Genomic DNA, 18,710 nt, shown 5'->3' on the forward strand with positions numbered 1-18,710 from the left:
CAGTGGCATGTCATTGCAAGGCATTTGGGTGAAATTGTAAAGGCACAGCTCTCCTGGACTGCTGAAGTAGGGTCTGGGAGATTTATGAATTCATCCAAGAAACTCAGCAAACTCTAAGCACAGGACATTGAGGGCTGGATACAACTACTCCATCTGCCCCTAAGTCTGGCTCCCCGAGATAAACGTACAATATATTGCATAGCATTTAAAGTTTATTTATTAGTCACAAGTATGGCTTACATTAACACTACAATTAAGTTACTGTGAAATTCCCCGAGTCGCCACACTCCGGCGCCTGTTCGGGTCAATGCACCTAGCCAGCACAACTTTCAGACTGTGGGAGGTAACCAGAGCACTCGGAGGAAACCCACGCAGAGATGGGGAGAATGTGCAAACTCCACACGGACAGTGACCCAAGCCAGGTCCCTAGCGCTGTGAGGCTAACCACTGTGTCACCGTGCCACCCCAGTTATCAGTGCATGGCTCCTAAAACAAATTAAACACAGTAAACCAAAGCACACACTTTTTATTTGTAACTCTGCCACAAACTGGACCAGAATCCTTTCTTGTATTGGCCACAGGTGGAGCTGAAACTCTCCGGACACAAAAGGATTTGAACACGATCTTGGGGTGATTGCCAGGAGAATGATCTCTGAGAAGCGAGAGAAATCTCTGGATTGGAGACACAAGGAACTGTCAGGTTGGGATTTAACACTCACCAGTACTCTTCAACTGGGAAATTTCCATCTTCAAATCAGTGTCCGACATCTTCATTTTACTGAGCATCTGTGTAACTGAAATGGAAACAAGGCTTTGACTCACACATCAGCTCACACTTCATTCGCCTCCCCTGCCCTTCATGGAGAAAACCACACGGCAAGTCCAACTTCTATCTTTCTACCCCAAATTCAATTCCCCACCCTCACCATCCCAGGACTGTTACAAACCACCTCTTCCATAGAGATCACATGCAAATTAGAGAGAGTTTCACCATGGTTAGTCCCAGGGGCCAGAGCTAGGCTCAAGCTACACTTTTAGATCTGGTTTCGGAATTCAGCAAAGCACAATTCCACAGAGCAAAAACTCAAAATCAAGAGGCTTTGAGCAGAGTGAAGTAGATAGATGCAAAAGAGAGCAGGTAGACACGGACAGGTGAGCGAATTGAGCAGAGTAAAAAGTCACCATAGTCCGAGATGACCAAAAGGCTGCTCAGTCCTTTGAGAGGGAGAGCTGACTGCTGGTGATTTAACCTGATGATCACCACACCTCACGGAGGGGCAATGTTGAGAAGGTGGGGCCTTTCATGGATAACCTCAGCCAGTACGGGAATTGAGCCGACTCTGTTGGCATCACTCTGCATCATGTACCAACTGGTCCAGCCAGTTCTGGACTAACCAACTCCCCAAGAAAGGCGCACACGGGTAGCAGAGAGAATTTAATTTAGAGAGTTTGCAATGCGAGACAAGAGAGAATGAAATGAGGAAATGGTAAAACTGTTCAATTCTCATCTATTGTGGGGAAGTTACATAGGATTACGTAGAATATAAAGCACAGAACCAGGCTATTCACCCTCACCAGTCCATGGCAGCATTTATGCTCCACTCAAGCCTCCTCCCATCTTTCCTCATCTGAATCCATCATTGTAATCCTTTATTGCCAGCTCCCTTCTTATCTAGCTTCCCCCAAAATGCATCAATATTATTTGTATCAACCATTCCCTCTGTCAACCAGTTCATCTTTTTAATCACTCTGGATAAAGGTTCCATCAGATTTCTTCCATAGAATCCATGGAGTGCAGGAGGAGGCCATTTGGCCCATCACTTCTGGACAAACCACAATCCCACCCAGGCCCATATCCTACATAATTATCCTGCTAATCCCCTGACACTCGGATCAATTTATCATGGCCAATGCACCTAACCAGCACGTCTTTCAGACTGTGGGAGGAAACCGGAGCACCCCCACGCAGACATGGACATAGAATCATAGAAACCCTACAGTGCAGAAAGAGGCCATCTGGCCCATCGAGTCTGCACCGACCACAATCCCACCCAGGCCCTACCCCCATATCCACCCGCTAATCCCTCTAACCTACGCATCTCAGGACACTAAGGGGCAATTTTAGCATGGCCAATCAACCTAACCCGCACATCGTTGGGGACAATGTGCAAATTCCACACAGACAGTGACCCAAGCCAGGAATCGAACCCGGGCCCCTGGAGCTGTGAGGCAGCAGTGCTGACCACTGTGCCGCCCATAGTTTGCTGATCACACAAAGATTGGTGGCACGGTGAGTGGTGGAGGTGGGAGCATAACATTACAATGATAGATTGATAGATTAAGTGACAAAAACATGACAACTGCATTTCAACACTGATTGCCCAGGAGCCTCTTGAGCTGTACAGTATGATCAATCCACCTGACTCCAGTGTTAATATTCTGATAGCTTACAGTATAAACACTTGAAAGTTATAAACCCTCTGATGGTTATTAAACTTACTGTCCTCCAGCTGTGAAATGTTGGTTCGAGGTTCAGCAAGTGAGAGGCTTGTCTTCTCAGATACTCCTGTAACTGTAAGAGGAACATCCCTTTAGATGATGTCACACTGTTTCCCCAAGAGACCATTATCACCTTCTCTCCAGATTTACTTTGTAAAGTATGGTATTTCTAAACGCATTTATATAAAAGTATAAAAATCTTAAAAAGGAAGCATAGAGAGTGAAAATCCCTGACAGACACAATGATAAACAAAACAACCTCTGGATCACTCACCAAAAAAAATGAGATTTGTGCCACAGAGGTGCCAGGAAATGATCTTCTTCAACAAAAGGCGGCACGGTAGCACAGTGGTTAGCACTACTGCTTCACAGCTCCAGGGACCTGGGTTCGATTCCCGGCTTGGTTCACTGTCCGTGTGGAGTTTGCACATTCTCCTCGTGTCTGCGTGGGCTTCCTCCGGGTGCTCTGGTTTCCTCCCACAGTCCAAAGATGTGCGGGTTAGGTTGATTGGCCATGCTAAAAATTGCTCCTTGGTGTCCTGAGATCTATAGGTTATAGGGATTAGTGGGTCAAATATGTAGGGATATGGGAGTAGGGTCTGGGTGGGATTGTGGTCGGTGCAGACTCGATGGGCCAAATGGCCTCTTTCTGTACTGTAGGGTTTCTCTTCTATGATTCTATGAAGAGAGATTCTAATCCCCTCCCTTTGAAATTCAATGGCAAATACTTCATCATCAACATCTGGGGTCACCATTGAACAGAAACTTAACTGAACCAGCCACATAAAAGTGGTGGCGATTTAAAGCAGGTCAGAGGCTATGTATTCTATGATTTATGGATCACCATCTGACCTACAAGGCACAAATTCATTGTTCAACCGGAGCAAGGCAGAGAGGAGCGATTTGTGGCTGCAGTAAAAAGGGTAAGGGATTAACTTTATTTTCATTACTTTTTCACGGGGTTTCTTTTTTACGAATTTAAGGGAAAAGCGGAAGTAGGCCGGGTGCGGGGTGACCTGGGAAAAAAAAACAAATTATTTTTTTAAGCGCGCGGGAGGTTTAAAAAGCAGGCCGCATTATCCAGCGGCAGCGCCGTTAGTGGGCAGCAGAGTGAGCAGGGAGCAGAGTGAGGGCTGAAGGGCTTTGGCTCAACGGGCTTGAGGCGGAAACGAGCAAGGCAGGGTAGGTTTAGTTTTTAGTTGTTTCACCTTTTAAATCTTAAGTTCTTTCCCTGTGGATTCTGAGGAAAAGGGACATTATGAATGTGAAGCCAGTTTGCTGTTCTCATTGCCGGATGTCAGAGGTTGTGGAGTCTCCGAGCCTCCCAGAGGTGCATATCTGCGCTGGGTGCATCGAGCTGCGGCTCCTAAGGGACCGAGTTAGGGACCTGGAGCTGCAGCTCGAGGACATTCGTCTGGTCAGGGAAAACGAGGAGGTGATAGATAGGAGTTATAGGCAGGTGGTCACACCGGGGCCACAAGAAGCAGGCAAGTGGGTCACAGTCAGGAAAGGGGAAAGTCAGGTGGTAGAGAGTACCCCAGTTGTGCCCCTTAAAAATAAGTACTCTAGTTTGAGTACTGTTGGGGTGGACAACCCACCTGGTGGAAGCAGCAGTGGTCGTGCCTTCGGCATGGAGTCCGGCCTTGTAGCGCAGAAGGGTAAGGAGAGGAGGAGGAAGGCGGTGGTGACAGCGGACTCCACAGTGAGAGGGTCAGACAGACGTTTTTGTGGAAAAGTTGAGAAACGCGGATGGTGGTTTGCCTCCCTGGTGCCGGGATCAGGGATGTTTCTGACCGTATCCAAGAAATCCTGAAGTGGGAGGGAGAGGAGCCAGAGGTCGTGGTGTATACTGGTACCACTGACATAGGCAGGAAAGGGGAAGGGGTTATGAAAGGAGAATATAGGAAGTTAGGTAGGGAGTTAAGAAGAAGGAACGCAAAGGCAGTAATCTCGGGATTGCTGCCTGTGCCATGAGACAGTGAGGGAAGGAACGGAATAAGGTGGAGGATAAATGCGTGGCTGAGGAATTGGAGCAGGGGTTAGGGATTCAGGTTCCTGGACCATTGGGACCTCTTTAGGGGCAGGTGCGACCTGTACAAAAAGGATGGGTTTCACTTAAATCCCAGGGGAACCAATATCCTGGCGGGAAGGTTTGCTAAGGCTACTGGGGAGTGTTTAAACTAGAATGGTTGGGGGGTGGGAATCGAAATGAGGTGACTGGGAGAGAGGAGGTTAGCTTAAAAATAAAAGGGGCTTGTAGACAGTGTGAGAGGGAGGATAGGCAGGTGACGGAGAAGGGGAGCGCTCAGACCAAAGGGTTGAGATGTGTTTATTTTAACGCAAGGAGTGTAGTGAACAAAATGGATGAACTTAGAGCGTGGATCACTACTTGGAAGTGTGATGTGGTGGCCATTACAGAGACTTGGTTATCTCAGGGACAGGACTGGATACTTCAACTGCCGGGTTTCAGATGCTTCAGGAGGGACAGGAAAGGAGGCAAAAGAGGTGGGGGAGTGGCACTGTTGATCAGGGATAGTGTCACGGCTGTAGAAAAGATGGACGCCACAGAGGGATTGTCTACGGAATCTCTATGGGTGGAGGTTCACAACAGGAAGGGGTCAATAACTTTACTGGGTGTTTTCTATAGGCCGCCCAATAGTAGCAGGGATGTGGAGGAGCAGATTGGGAAGCAGATCCTGGAGAGATGTGATAATAACAGAGTGGTCATGATGGGAGATTTTAATTTCCCAAATATCGATTGGAATATCCCTAGGGTAAGGGGTTTAGATGGGGAGGAGTTTGTTAGGTGTGTTCAGGAGGGCTTCCTGACACAGTATGTGGATAAGCCTACAAGAGGAGAGGCTGTACTTGATTTGGTATTAGGGAATGAACCTGGGCAGGTGTCAGATCTCTCAGTGGGAGAGCATTTTGGGGATAGTGATCATAATTCTATCTCCTTTACATTCGCATTGGAGAGAGATAGGATCAGACAAGCCAGGAAAGTGTTTATTTGGAGTAAGGGCAATTATGAGGCTATTAGGCAGGAAATTAGAGGCATAAATTGGAAGGAGGTTTTCTCAGGGAAATGTGCAGAAGAAATGTGGCAAATTTTCAAGGAAAATGTGTCTGGAGTTCTGCACAGCAACGTTCCAATGAGACAGGGGAGCTATGGTAGGTCATAGGAACCATGGTGCACAAAGGCAATAACGAATTTAGTCAAGAAGAAAAGAAAAGCCGACAAAAGGTTCAGGGAGCTTGGTAATGTTAGAAATCTAGAAGAGTATACGACTAGTAGGAAGGAACTTAAGAGGGAAATTAGAAGAGCAAGAAGGGGTCATGAGAAGGCCTTGGCAGACAGAATAAAGGAAAATCCAAGGCATTCTACAAGTATGTGAAGAGCAAGAGGATAAGATGTGAAGGAGTAGGACCTATCAAATGTGACAACGAACAAAGAACAGTACAGCACAGGAAACAGGCCCTTCGGCCCTCCAAGCCTGTGCCGCTCCTTGGTCCAACTAGACCAATCGTTTGTATCCCTCCATTCCCAGGCTGCTCATGTGACTATCCAGGCAAGTCTTAAACAATGTCAGCGTGCCTGCCTCCACCACCCTACTTGGCAGCGCATTCCAGGCCCCCCCCACCTTTGACGGTGTCAAAGTCTGTATAGAACCGGTAGAAATGGCAGAGGTACTCAATGAATACTTTGCTTCAGTATTCACAGTGGAAAAGGATCTTGGTAGTTGCAGTGCAGACTTGCAGTGGACTGAGAAGATTGAGCATGTGGACTTTAGGAGAGAGGATGTGTTGGAGCTTTTGAAAAGCATCAAGTTAGATAAATCGCCGGGACCGGATGGGATGTACCCCAGGTTACTGTGGGAGGCAAGGGGAGAGATTGCTGAGCCTCTGGCGATCATCTTTGTGTCATCAATGGAGACGGGAGAGGTTCTGGAGGATTGGAGGATTGCGGATGTGGTTCCGTTATTCAAGAAAGGGAGAAGAGATAGCCCAGGAAATTATAGACCAGTGAGTCTAACCTCAGTGGTTGGTAAGTTGATGAAGAAGATCCTGAGAGGCAGGATTTATGAACATCTGGAGAGGAATAGTATGATCAGAAATAGCCAGCACGGCTTTGTCCAAGGCAGATCATGCCTTACGAGCCTAATTGAATTTTTTGAAGATGTAACTAGACACCTAGACGAGGGAAGAGCGGTAGATGTTGTTTATATGGATTTCAGCAAGGCGTTTGATAAGGTGCCCCATGCAAGGGTTATTGAGAAAGTGAAGGGGCATGGGATACAAGGGGACATTGCCTTGTGGATTCAGAACTGGCTTGCCCACAGAAGGCAAAGAGTGGTTGTAGATGGGTCTTTTTCAGCATGGAGGTCGGTCACCAGTGGACTGCCCCAGGGATCTGTTCTGGGACCCTTGCTCTTTGTGATTTTTATAAATGACCTGGATGAGGAAGTGGAGGGATGGGTTGGCAAGTTTGCTGATGAAACAAAGGTTGGTGGTGTTGTGGATAGTGTAGAGGGATGTCAGCAGTTGCAACGAGACATAGATAAGATGCAAGACTGGGCGGAGAATTGGCAGATGGACTTCGACCCAGATAAGTGTGTGGTGGTTCATTTTGGCAGGTCGAATAGGATGAAAGAATATAATATTCAGGGTAAGACGCTTGGCAGTGTGGAAGATCAGAAGGATCTTGGGGTCCGGGTTCATAGGACGCTCAAAGCAGCGTCGCAGGTGGAGGCTGTGGTTAAGAAGGCGTATGGAATACTGGCCTTTATCAAGAGAGGAATTGAGTTTAGAAATCGGGAGATAATGCTGCAGCTGTATAGGACCCTGGTCAGACCCCACCTGGACTACTGTGCCCAGTTCTGGTCGCCCCATTACAGAAAGGATGTGGAAGCCATAGAAAGGGTGCAGAGGAGATTTAGAACAAAGAACAAAGAACAGTACAGCACAGGAACAGGCCCTTCGGCCCTCCAAGCCCGCGCCGCTCCCTGGTCCAAACTAGACCATTCTTTTGTATCCCTCCATTCCCACTCCGTTCATATGGCTGTCTAGATAAGTCTTAAATGTTCCCAGTGTGTCCGCCTCCACCACGTTGCCTGGCAGCGCATTCCAGGCCCCCACCACCCTCTGTGTAAAATATGTCCTTCTGATATTTACAAGGATGTTGCCTGGATTAGGTGGCATGCCTTATGAGGATAGGTTGAGAGAGCTAGGTCTTTTCTCCTTGGAGAAGCGAAGGATGAGAGGTGACCTGATAGAGGTATATAAGATGTTGAGAGGTATTGATAGAGTGGATTCTCAGAGGCTTTTACCCAGGGTTGAAATGGTCGCCACAAGAGGTCACAGGTTTAGGGTGTTGGGGAGTAGGTACAGAGGAGATGTTCGGGGTAAGTTTTTCACTCAGAGGGTGGTGGGTGCGTGGAATCGGCTGCCGGTAGTGGTGGTGGAGGCAGATTCGATAGGGTCTTTTAAGAGACTTTTGGATAAGTTCATGGAAGTTAGTAAGATAAAGGGTTATAGGTAAGCCCAGTAGGTAGGGACATGTTCGGCGCAACTTGTGGGCCGAAGGGCCTGTTTGTGCTGTAGCTTTTCTATGTTCTAAGTTGGTGGTGTGACACAACGATGAATATGCTCAACACAATGGAGCATAGGAGACTTAGGGGTGATCTTATAAGATTGAGGCAATGGATGTCCTTCTGCTCTCCCCATGATGCAGCTACAGTTAGGATGGTCAGATTGTGGCAAGGCGCATTTGGGGCGGCACGGTGGCACAGTGGTTAGCAGTGCTGCCTCATAGTACCAGGGACCCAGGTTCGATTCCTGGCTTGGGTCACTGTCTGTGTGGAGTTTGCACATTCTCCGTGTGTCTGTGTGGGTTTCCTCCGGGTGCTCCGGTTTCCTCCCACAGTCCAAAGATGTGCTGGTTAGATGGATTACCCGAACAGGTGCTGGAGTGTGGCAACTGGGGGAATTTCACAGTAACTTCATTGCAGTGTGAATGTCAGCCTGCTTGTTACTAAAAAATAAACTTAAATACTGCAGAGAAACACTCTTATCATTCCCATTGCCATTGCAGACATTAGAGACGTGGATATCACTTTCTCCAAGTGTTGGTCCAATTCCCTGTTAGATTAGTGAGTTTATACTCACAATATGGGAAAGGTAAGCTGTTCTGCCTGATAATTTTGAGTCACCTGAGGGATTTTTGACATGATGGGCCATTTGCTTTTGTTTGGGGAGGTGGGGGGTTAAAAACTGGGTTAGTTACCATTGCATTGGGAAACCAACCTGACCACTTCTACATTTCACTGCAAGGAGTGAGCTTGGGTGTGCACAAATCCTCAATTATATCAATATTTACAAAGACTCCTGACTTTAAGGTCAGATCATCATGAAACTTGCTGATGAAAGTAACTCGGAAATGCAACAGCAATTAAAGGAGTCAAAGCTTTCATGGAAATATGGCATCAACTCCAACTGGATCTTCAGGTTTGCTGACGACACCACCATAGTGGGCCGGATCTCAAACAATGATGAGACAGAGTACATGAAAGAGATAGAGAATCTGGTGAACTGGTGCGATGACAATAATCTCTCCCTCAATGTCAACAAAATGAAAGAGATAGTCATTGACTTCAGGAAGCATAAAGGAGAACATGCCCCTGTCTACATCAATGGGGATGAAGTAGAAATGGTTGAGAGCTTCAAAGTTTTAGGTGCTCAGATTAACAACAACCTGTCCTGGTCCCCCCATGCTGACACTATAGTTAAGAAATCCCACCAAAGCCTCTACTTTCTGAAGATTAAGGAAATTTGGCATGTCCACTACAACACTCACCAACTTTTACAGATGCACGATAGAAAGCATTCTTTCTGGTTTTATCAGAGCTTGGTATGGCTCCTGCTCTGTCCAAGACCACAAGAAACTACAAAGGGTCGTGAACAAAGCCCAGTCCATCACTCAAATCAGTCTCCCATCCATTGATTTCCTGCTGCCTCAGCAAAGCAGCCAACGTAATCAAGGACCCCACGCACCCCGGACATTCTCTCTTCCACCTTCTTCTGGTGAAAAAGATACAAACCTCCAAGATCACGTACCAACCAACCTAGGAATAGCTTTTCCCCTGCTGCCATCAGACTTTTGAATGCACCTACCTTGCATTAAGTTGACCTTTCTCTACACCCTAGCTATGATTGTCACATTACATTCTCACTCTCTCTTTTCCTTTTCTATGAACGGTATGCTCTGTCTATGTAGCACGTAAGAAACAATACTTTTCACTGTATCCCAATATGTGTGACAATAATAAATCAAATCAATCAATGCTCAGTTTTGAAAGCTTACTTGCTGGTGGAATGTCAGGGATATCCTTATCAGTGCGAGGGAGAGTTAGGGTGCCCCAGTCAAGCAGGTCACAACAGCAACCAACCCTGGCCCTCGCCACGACAGCAATATTAGCGACACACAGTAATCCATCCAACAACTAGTAACCCCTTGACCAGCCTCCCCATTGAGACCCATTTGCTCCCTTTCATCATCAATGTGTTAAAGGCTCTTTCCCCAAGCACATAGGAATAGACAAGACGGAAAATTGGTGCAACAGAATAATATTAATGTGATCTAACCAGAGAAAGTCCCACCCACAGCATTCCCTCATGTCCCCACATATACCCTGGTGGAACTGTAAAGACCTTTTCTGATTACACCTAATTTGTGCAGTCCATGTAGCTTCAGGAAAGGTGAAAGTCGGCTGCTCGCACTGCTCAGATGTTCCTGGATGATGATGTCCTCTGACTTCCAAATACCAGTGAGGGCTGATCAAAAACTGCTCCACCTGCGCGCCAGCAGGGGCAAACTTGGCCATCAGGTGATGAGGCAGCTTGTGGGTTATTGGCTGAGGTTGAGGGTGGCAGTGGCTGAAGTGGAAACACTTTGAGTGGAGTCTAACTTCCATGTCATCTTCGATCATCATCATTTGCATGTGCCAGCCTTACTTTGCTGTTGCATTATTGTGATAGTGTGGTCCCTTTAAGAGGTAATCCTTCATGGGCCACATGACTGGGCCAGAATCAATGGAGTGAGAGCGCATGAACCTCGGCCAGTCAGGAGCAAGGGCATGCATCTTGTTGGGAGCAGACCTGTGTAGTTGTTTTGCAAATCCTTAGAGCCATAGAGGTTTACAGCATGGAAACAGGCCCTTCGGCCCAACTTGTCCATGCCGCCCTTATTTTTTTTTAAAACCCCTCAGCTAATCCCAATTGCTCGCATTTGACCCATATTCCTCTATACCCATCGTACCCATGTAACTATCTAAATGCTTTTTAAAAGATAAAATTGTACTCCCCTCTACTACCACCTCTCGCAGCTTGTTCCAAACACTCACCACCCTCTGTATGAAAAAAATTGGCCCTCTGGACACTTTTGTATCTCTCCCCTTTCACCTTAAACCTATGCCCTCTAGTTTTAGACTCCCCTACCTTTGGGAAAAGATATTGACTATCTATCTTGTCTATGCCCCTCATTATTTTATAGACTGTTTAAGGTCACCCCTCAGCCTCCTACGCTCCAGAGAAAAAAGTCCCAGTCTATTCAGTCTCTCCTTATAACTCAATCCATCAAGTCCCGGTAGCATCCTAGTAAATCTTTTCTGCACTCTTTCTAGTTTAATAATATCCTTTCTATAATAGGGTGACCAGAATTGCACACAGTATTCCAAGTGTGGCCTTACCAATGTCTTGTATAACTTCAACAAGACATTCCAACTCCTGTATTCAATGTTCTGACCGATGAAACCAATCATGCCGAATGCCTTCTTCACCACTCTGGCCACCTGTGACTCCACTTTCAAGGAGCTATGAACATGTCCCCCTAGATCTCTTTGTTCTGGCACTCTCCCCAACACCCTACCATTAACTGAGTAAGTCCTGCCCTGGTTCAATCTACCAAAATGCATGACCTCGCATTTGTCTAAATGAAACTCCATCTGCCATTCGTCAGCCCACTGGCCCAATTGATCAAGATCCCGCTGCAATTGGAGATAACTTTCCTCACTGTCCAACATGCCACCAATCTTGGTGTCATCTGCAAATTTACTAACCACGTCCCCTATATTCTCATCCAAATCATTAATATTAATGACAAATAACAATGGGCCCAGCACTGATCCCTGAGGCACACTGCTGGTCACAGGCCTCCAGTTTGAAAAACAACTCTCCACAACCACCCTTCTATTATAAATACCTTCTTCTCGTTGAATAAATCTTCTTGTTTTATAACAGTTGTGGTAATGTGGCCCCTTTAAGGGGCAATCCTTTGCAGATCATGTGATCAGGCCGGAGCCTATGGAATGGAAGGGCGTGAAGTTGGGCCTATCAGGAGCAAGGGCATGCATGATGGGACTGAGAGGAATGTAGTTGAAGCCAGAGAGGAGAGAGCAGGGCTGCGTGATGTTTCTATCAGACCTTTAGAGTGTAAACAGTTATCTTAGCTTCATAAACACTTCCTGTTGTTGCAGCCACATCAAGTTGCCTTCAGTTATTACACTGGCGATGAGGAAAAACTACGTCAGTCATCCGGAGATCAGAGTGCGCAGTTCGAGGGGAAGGAAAAGGAACCCAAAAAGAAAAAGGTACAGATGCCCTTATGATGCCTTTAATTAGGAAGATGGAGCTGTTTGATCGAGACGTTTGCAGCGGAGGCTGCAAAGGTATCGAAAAGTTGCATTATTTCTTCGTGGTTAATGAAAGCACTGGAGGAAGAACAAAAGGAGACGTCTGTGACCCACATACTTGCAGCCTGGAGAAGGAGCCTAACATAACCTGAAGCTTCAGACACAAAGGCTGGGATTTTACCGGCACACCCGCCCCGATTCCCAGGAGGGAGTGGGGGGTGGGTGGGGGGCGGGGGGTGGGGGTGGGAGGGGGGGGAAGCTCGGAGAACGGCATTCTCCGTTGGCCTCGGGTAGGATCGTACGAACCTCGGGCGGACGTGCCGGTAAAATTCCACCCAAAGTATTTCAATCAAATAATTGGACTAGTCAATCACGATTTTAAACCCGGTTTTCAGTCATCATGGTGCTGTGAGGGAACCAGGGGAGGCAGTCTCCGGGTTTGTGGCCAAACTGTGTCGTTAAACAGAGCACTACGAATTTGGCCCAGCTTTGTGGGAGGTTAAAGTTAAAGTTTGTTTATTAGTCACAAGTAAGGCTTCCATTAACACTACAATGAAGTTAATGTGAAATTCCCCGAGTTGTTACATTCCGGCACCTGTTCGGGTCAATGCATCCTAACCAGCACGTCTTTCGGAATGTGGGAGGAAACCGGAGCACCTGGAGGAAACCCACGCAGACATGGGAATCACAAACCAGCCTCCTATCCACTGACTCTGTCTACACTTCCCGCTGCCTTGGCAAAGCAGCCAGCATAATTAAGGACCCCACACACCCCGGATATTCTCTCTTCCACCTTCTTCCGTCGGGAAAAAGATACTAAAGTCTGAGGTCACATACCAACCGACTCGAGAACAGCTTCTTCCCTGCTGCCGTCAGACTTTTGAATGGACTTACCTTACATTAAGTTGATCTTTCTCTACACCCTAGCTATGACTGTAACACTACATTCTGCACTCTCCCCTTTCCTTCTCTATGAACGATATGCTCTGTCTGAATAGCGCGCAAGAAACAATACTTTTCACTGTATGTTAATACATGTAACAATAATAAATCAAATCAAACCGTGCAGACTCCACACAGACAGTGACCCAAGCCAGGAATTGAACCCAGGTCACTGGCGCTGTGAGGCAGCAGTGCTAACCGCTGTGCCACTGTGAAAGACTGCTTGGTTTGTGGGATCAACAGTCCCACAATACAAAATAAAGCCGTTGGCTGGAATTAAAATCTCTTTGGAAAAGGACGTAGAGGTGGCGCAGGTGACTGAATGTGCTGAGCAAGGGATGAGTGATTACAAGGTGACCCGTTTGTGGTGGGAACCAGCTGCTGTGAGGAACAGCTCGAGTCAGGGTGCAGCAGGGAGGGCTGTGAGGGCTGGTATAGTCACATGGTTTTGGTGACGGCGGGGGGAGCACTCCTAGGAGACGCGCTGGTGTAAAAATTATACATGTTTTTGCTGCAAGAGGAAGGATCATTTGCTGGCTTGCTGCAGGGTAAAGCAGACAGGACAGGACACATGAAGAAAAATAACAATGGTTAAAGCAACACCATTCAGCCAACTGGCCGAGGAACCCAACAAGGGATCTGAAACTGTTCTGTTCAACCAGATCCAACACAACAGAATACCACCTATCGACATCGCCCTGATGGTTAACTGCAGACCCTGAAAGATGCAGTTGACAGTGGAGCAGTGGCCACCATCATAAGTGAACAAGCATTCAGATACCTTCAAAAAGAACAAAGAAAATTACAGCGCAAGAACAGGCCCTTCGGCCCTCCAAGCCTGCACCGACCATGCTACCCGACCTAACTAAAACCCCCTACCCTTCCGGGGATCATATCCCTCCATCCCCATCCTATTCATGTATTTGTCAAGACGCCCCTTAAAAGTCACTATCGTATCTACTTCCATTACCTCCCCCGGCAACGAGTTCCAGGCACCCACCACCCTCTGTTTAAAAAATCTGTCTTGGACATCTCCTTGCCCCTTTCACCTTAAACCTGTGCCCCCTAGTAATTGACTCTTCCACCCTGGGAAAAAGCTTCTGACTATCCGCTCTGTCCATGCCTCTCATAATCTTGTAGACTTCTATCAGGTCGCACCTCAACCTCCATCGTTCCAGTGAGAACAAACCAAGTTTCTCCAACCTCTCCTCATAGCTAATGCCCTCCATACCAGGCAACATCCTGGTAAATCTTTTCTGTACCCTCTCCAAAGCCTCCACATCCTTCTGGTAGTGTGGTGACCAGAATTGAACACTATGGGCCTGATTTTACCATTTTCATTCTGAGTGCTGAATCTGGGCGCAATTCAGATCCGACTTGGAAATCTGCTTTCAGGTGCCCCCATACACACTTAGCCAGAAAAAAAACCCACAGGTCCCATTCGTGCTGTGGGCAGGGCTAAGTGCAGCTGAAATGATCGGAGCTCTGAACTGCGCATGCGCAGTTGGAAAAAAATTTGAAAAAGCGCACCCGTGTCAGGTCACTCCCGGGTCGCAGAAAGCGGAGAAAGCATCCTGAGGGCGAAAAGCGGGAGTGATGGCCACCACAGACATCACTGCCCCCCTTATCCACACTCCCACTCGCTCCCCAGACTGATCGTGACCCCTGTCCCTCCCCCCACACTGATCGCCCGCAGAGTGGCAGCGGACCCCCCTGCCCCCCCCCCCCCACCAGTGAGCGATTGGGCCCTCCCCCCCCCACCACCAGAGATACATCTTACCCGCCTCCCTCCTCTCCCCTCAGAGAACAATCTGGCCTCACTCCCTCCCCCCCAGAGAACAATCTGGCCTCACTACCCCCCCACCCCCCAGAGAATGGTCTGGCCTCACTCACCCCACCCCCCCCTCAGAGACAGATCTGGCCTCACTCAACCCCCCCCCAGTGGCTAATGCACTTCATCATGGGTGGCACGGTGACACAGTGATTAGCACTACTGCCTCACAGCGCCAGAGACCCGGGTTCAATTCGGTCTTGGGTCACTGTCTGTGTGGAGTCTGCAAGTTCTCCCCGTGTCAGTATGGGTTTCCTCTGGGTGCTCCGGTTTCATAGAAACATAGAAAACTACAGCACAAAACAGGCCCTTCGGCCCCACAAGTTGTGCCGAACATATCCCTACCTTTTAGGCCTACCTATAACCCTCCATCCTATTAAGTTCCATGTACTCATCCAGGAGTCTCTTAAAAGACCCTATTGAGTTTGCCTCCACCACCACTGACGGCAGCCGATTCCACTCGCCCACCACCCTCTGTGTGAAAAACTTCCTCCTAACATTTCCACTGTACCTACCCCCAGCACCTTAAACCTGTGTCCTCTCGTAGCAGCCATTTCCACCCTGGGAAAAAGCCTCTGAGAGTCCACCCGATCTATGCCTCTCAACATCCTATACACCTCTATTAGGTCTCCTCTCATCCTACGTCTCTCCAAGGAGAAAAGACCGAGCTCCCTCAGCCTATCCTCATAAGGCATGCCACTCAATACAGGCAACATCCTTGTAAATCTCCTCTGCACCCTTTCAATCTTTTCCACATCCTTCCTGTAATGAGGCGACCAGAACTGAGCACAGTACTCCAAGTGGGGTCTGACGAGGGTCTTATATAGCTGCATCATTATCCCCGGACTCCTAAACTCAATCCCTTGATTGATAAAGGCCAGCACACCATACGCCTTCTTAACCACCTCCTCCACCTGCGGAGCCGATTTTAGAGCCTTTGGACCCGAACCCCAAGGTCCTTCTGATCCTCTACAGTACTAAGAGTCTTTCCCTTTATATTGTACTCCTTCATCCCATTTGACCTGCCAAAATGGACCACTACGCATTTATCTGGGTTGAAGTCCATCTGCCACTTGTCCGCCCAGTCTTGCATCCTATCTATGTCCCTCTGTAACTTCTGACATCCCTCCAGACTATCCACAACCCCACCAACCTTCATGTTGTCGGCAAACTTACCAACCCATCCCTCCACTTCCTCATCCAGGTCATTTATGAAAATGACAAACAGCAAGGGTCCCAGGACAGATCCCTGGGGCACACCACTGGTGACCGGCCTCCATTTAGAAAAAGACCCATCTATACACACTCTCTGCCTCCTTTGGGCAAGCCAGTTTTGGATCCACAGGGCAGCAGCCCCTTGGATCCCATGCCCTCTCACTTTTCTAGAAGCCTCCCACAGTCTGAAAGATGTGCATGTTTGGTGGATTGGCCATGCTAAATTGTCACTTAGTTCAGGGGGATTAACAAGGTAAATATGTAGGGTTACAGGGAAAGGGCCTGGGTGGGATTGTTGTTGGTACCATGGGCCAAAGGGCTTCCTTCTGTACTGTAGGGATTCTATAATTCTATGAGTGCCTGAACCTTAGCCAATTGGGAGCGAGGGCTCGCATCCCCGAGACTGAAAGTTGACAGAGTGAACTGGGGAGTTGTTGGGACCAGTTATGTTATGTTGCGAATCCTTCAGTTGTACAAAATTTCTTCTTGTTGAATAAATCTTCTTGTTTTATACCTGCCGTACCGAGTCACCTTCAGTTATCACAATCATTAATACATGTTCATCAATGCCTATCTTTGAATTAACTTTGTGCACTGTCATTGCAGAATTCACAACAATACGTTCCATAGTTTAATCATATCACAAAACTTACACAGTATAACTGCGGTTCCTAGAACCACCACAGACAGCAGGATGGAGAGACCCAGGAGAATGTAGAAGACCAGAGGTGGACATTTTCCCCGCATAGGATCTGCTGCTTGGACACTGTGTTCTGTAAAGAGCATGAGAAGGTTATCACTGAACGGATTAGAGGGACCAGTCTTCTTCATTTGTACCTGGAGAAGAGAAGCCGAGTATTGCTGTCAACACTAGACTTTTAAACTTTGAACGGTTGAGACCATTGAACTCACATTTCTACGATTAAAGAACACTCACTAACAGCAGCTACATGATCTAAATTGGACAGGAATCTGAAATGATGCAAGTTATGGACAGTTATAAAAAGAAGTTATGAAATGTAATTTACTCGTGTAACCTGCATCATACAAGGAATAGTGACCATTGTCCATCACACAACTCTGTCCTATCAATTCTTCAACATTTCACCATCCCTCATCAGCATCTTTACTGTAAAATCTTCCTCACAGATATCACTCCGAGTCGATAACGCCATCAAATCGATGGTCACGGTTTGTTTTTTGACCCCACTGTTTTGTTCCACTTTTTATTATTAATTTCACAATCAGTTAAAGGGATGGTCATAGTGGATGGGTGGGTTCCGTCCCTATTGCATTAATTCAATTTTTGGCTGTAAAATCCATCAATTTTTCTAAAGGACTGGAATTTTCTGACAAAGTGTTCTCTCAACCAATGAAAAATTACTTTTCACTGGATTCTAGTCAATTCTAGTCTAATCAGCGGTCATGGGCATTCGGCCTCTGATCTTCGGGTAAGTGTTCTCCAAGGCGGCCTTCACGACACACGACAGCGCAGAGTCACTGAGCAGAGACTGATAGCCAAGTTCCGCACACATGATGACAGCCTCAACCGGGATCTTGGGTTCATGTCACATTATCTGTAACCCCCACGACTTGCTCGGGCTTGCAAAATCTCACTAACTGTCCCGGTTGGAGACAATACACATCTCTTTATCCTGTGCTTAACCCTCCACTCACATTGTCTGTACCTTTAAGACTTGATTACCTGTAAAGACTCGCATTCCAACCATTATTTTGTAAATTGAGTTGGTGTCTTTATATGCCCTGTTTGTGAACTGAAATCCCACTCACCTGACGAAGGAGCAGCGAGCGCTCCGAAAGCTAGTGGCGTTTGCTACCAAATAAACCTGTTGGACTTTAACCTGGTGTTGTTAAACTTCTTACTGTGTTTACCCCAGTCCAACGCCGGCATCTCCACATCACTTCTAGTCAATTAACAAGGACTGAATAACCTGTACATTAATGATTAGATGTGTACCTGGCTTCAAGTTTTCCTGTTTTTTCCTGTCGCCTCTTGGTTGATCAAGATGAAACTCCTCGAAGTTTTGATCGTCATTTTTCAACTCCATTCTCAGCTGGATGAACTTCTTGTCTTGAGGCGACGAGACAAAAACAAGCTCTTTCTCCCAGTTCCACTTGCTGCATTTTCAGGTTTTTATAGAAAGCCACAGATTGAGTCTGAAGAACGATTCAGCACTTTCACTTCTGTTTTTCGATCTTCCTCCACCCTTTGTGTCACTGCTGAATTTGCTGTATGCTCTCGATGATTTTCTACAGCTGGTTATCAAAATACTTTTCTGTGGAATTCTGTACAGTGTTTGAAGTTACAGATCAACTTTTCATCCACAACCTTCCAGCATCTTTTCTTTGAGTGTCTCCTTTCATTACATTGAGTATGCACTCCCATTACCGTTGAATATGCACACACATATGTGTATATTTCCATTCCCATTGCCATTCCATTCAGTGTGAAATCCTATATCAATGACTGTGCATTCTTATTCCATTCAGTGTTCCCTAATGTGTATACTCCCATA

The 18,710-nt window shown here is 47.1% G+C and overlaps 1 protein-coding gene across 1 annotated transcript in view; it reads right to left on the minus strand.

Moving 5' to 3' along the window:
• Positions 1–18,295, minus strand: part of LOC144507781 (uncharacterized) — a 32,556-nt gene extending 14,261 nt beyond the window's left edge. Inside the window, exons 1-4 of the mRNA XM_078235064.1 lie at positions 18,152–18,295; positions 16,827–16,946; positions 2,501–2,572; positions 720–794 (exon numbers count right to left, since the gene is read on the minus strand). Coding sequence (XP_078091190.1) covers positions 720–794; positions 2,501–2,572; positions 16,827–16,946; positions 18,152–18,242 — 358 coding nt within the window. The 5' untranslated portion in view covers positions 18,243–18,295. The remainder of the gene's footprint in view (positions 1–719; positions 795–2,500; positions 2,573–16,826; positions 16,947–18,151) is intronic.
• Positions 18,296–18,710: the final 415 nt, after the last annotated feature.

Source organism: Mustelus asterias, chromosome 19, assembly GCF_964213995.1.
Source record: "Mustelus asterias chromosome 19, sMusAst1.hap1.1, whole genome shotgun sequence".
NCBI classification, from domain to species: Eukaryota; Metazoa; Chordata; class Chondrichthyes; order Carcharhiniformes; family Triakidae; genus Mustelus; species Mustelus asterias.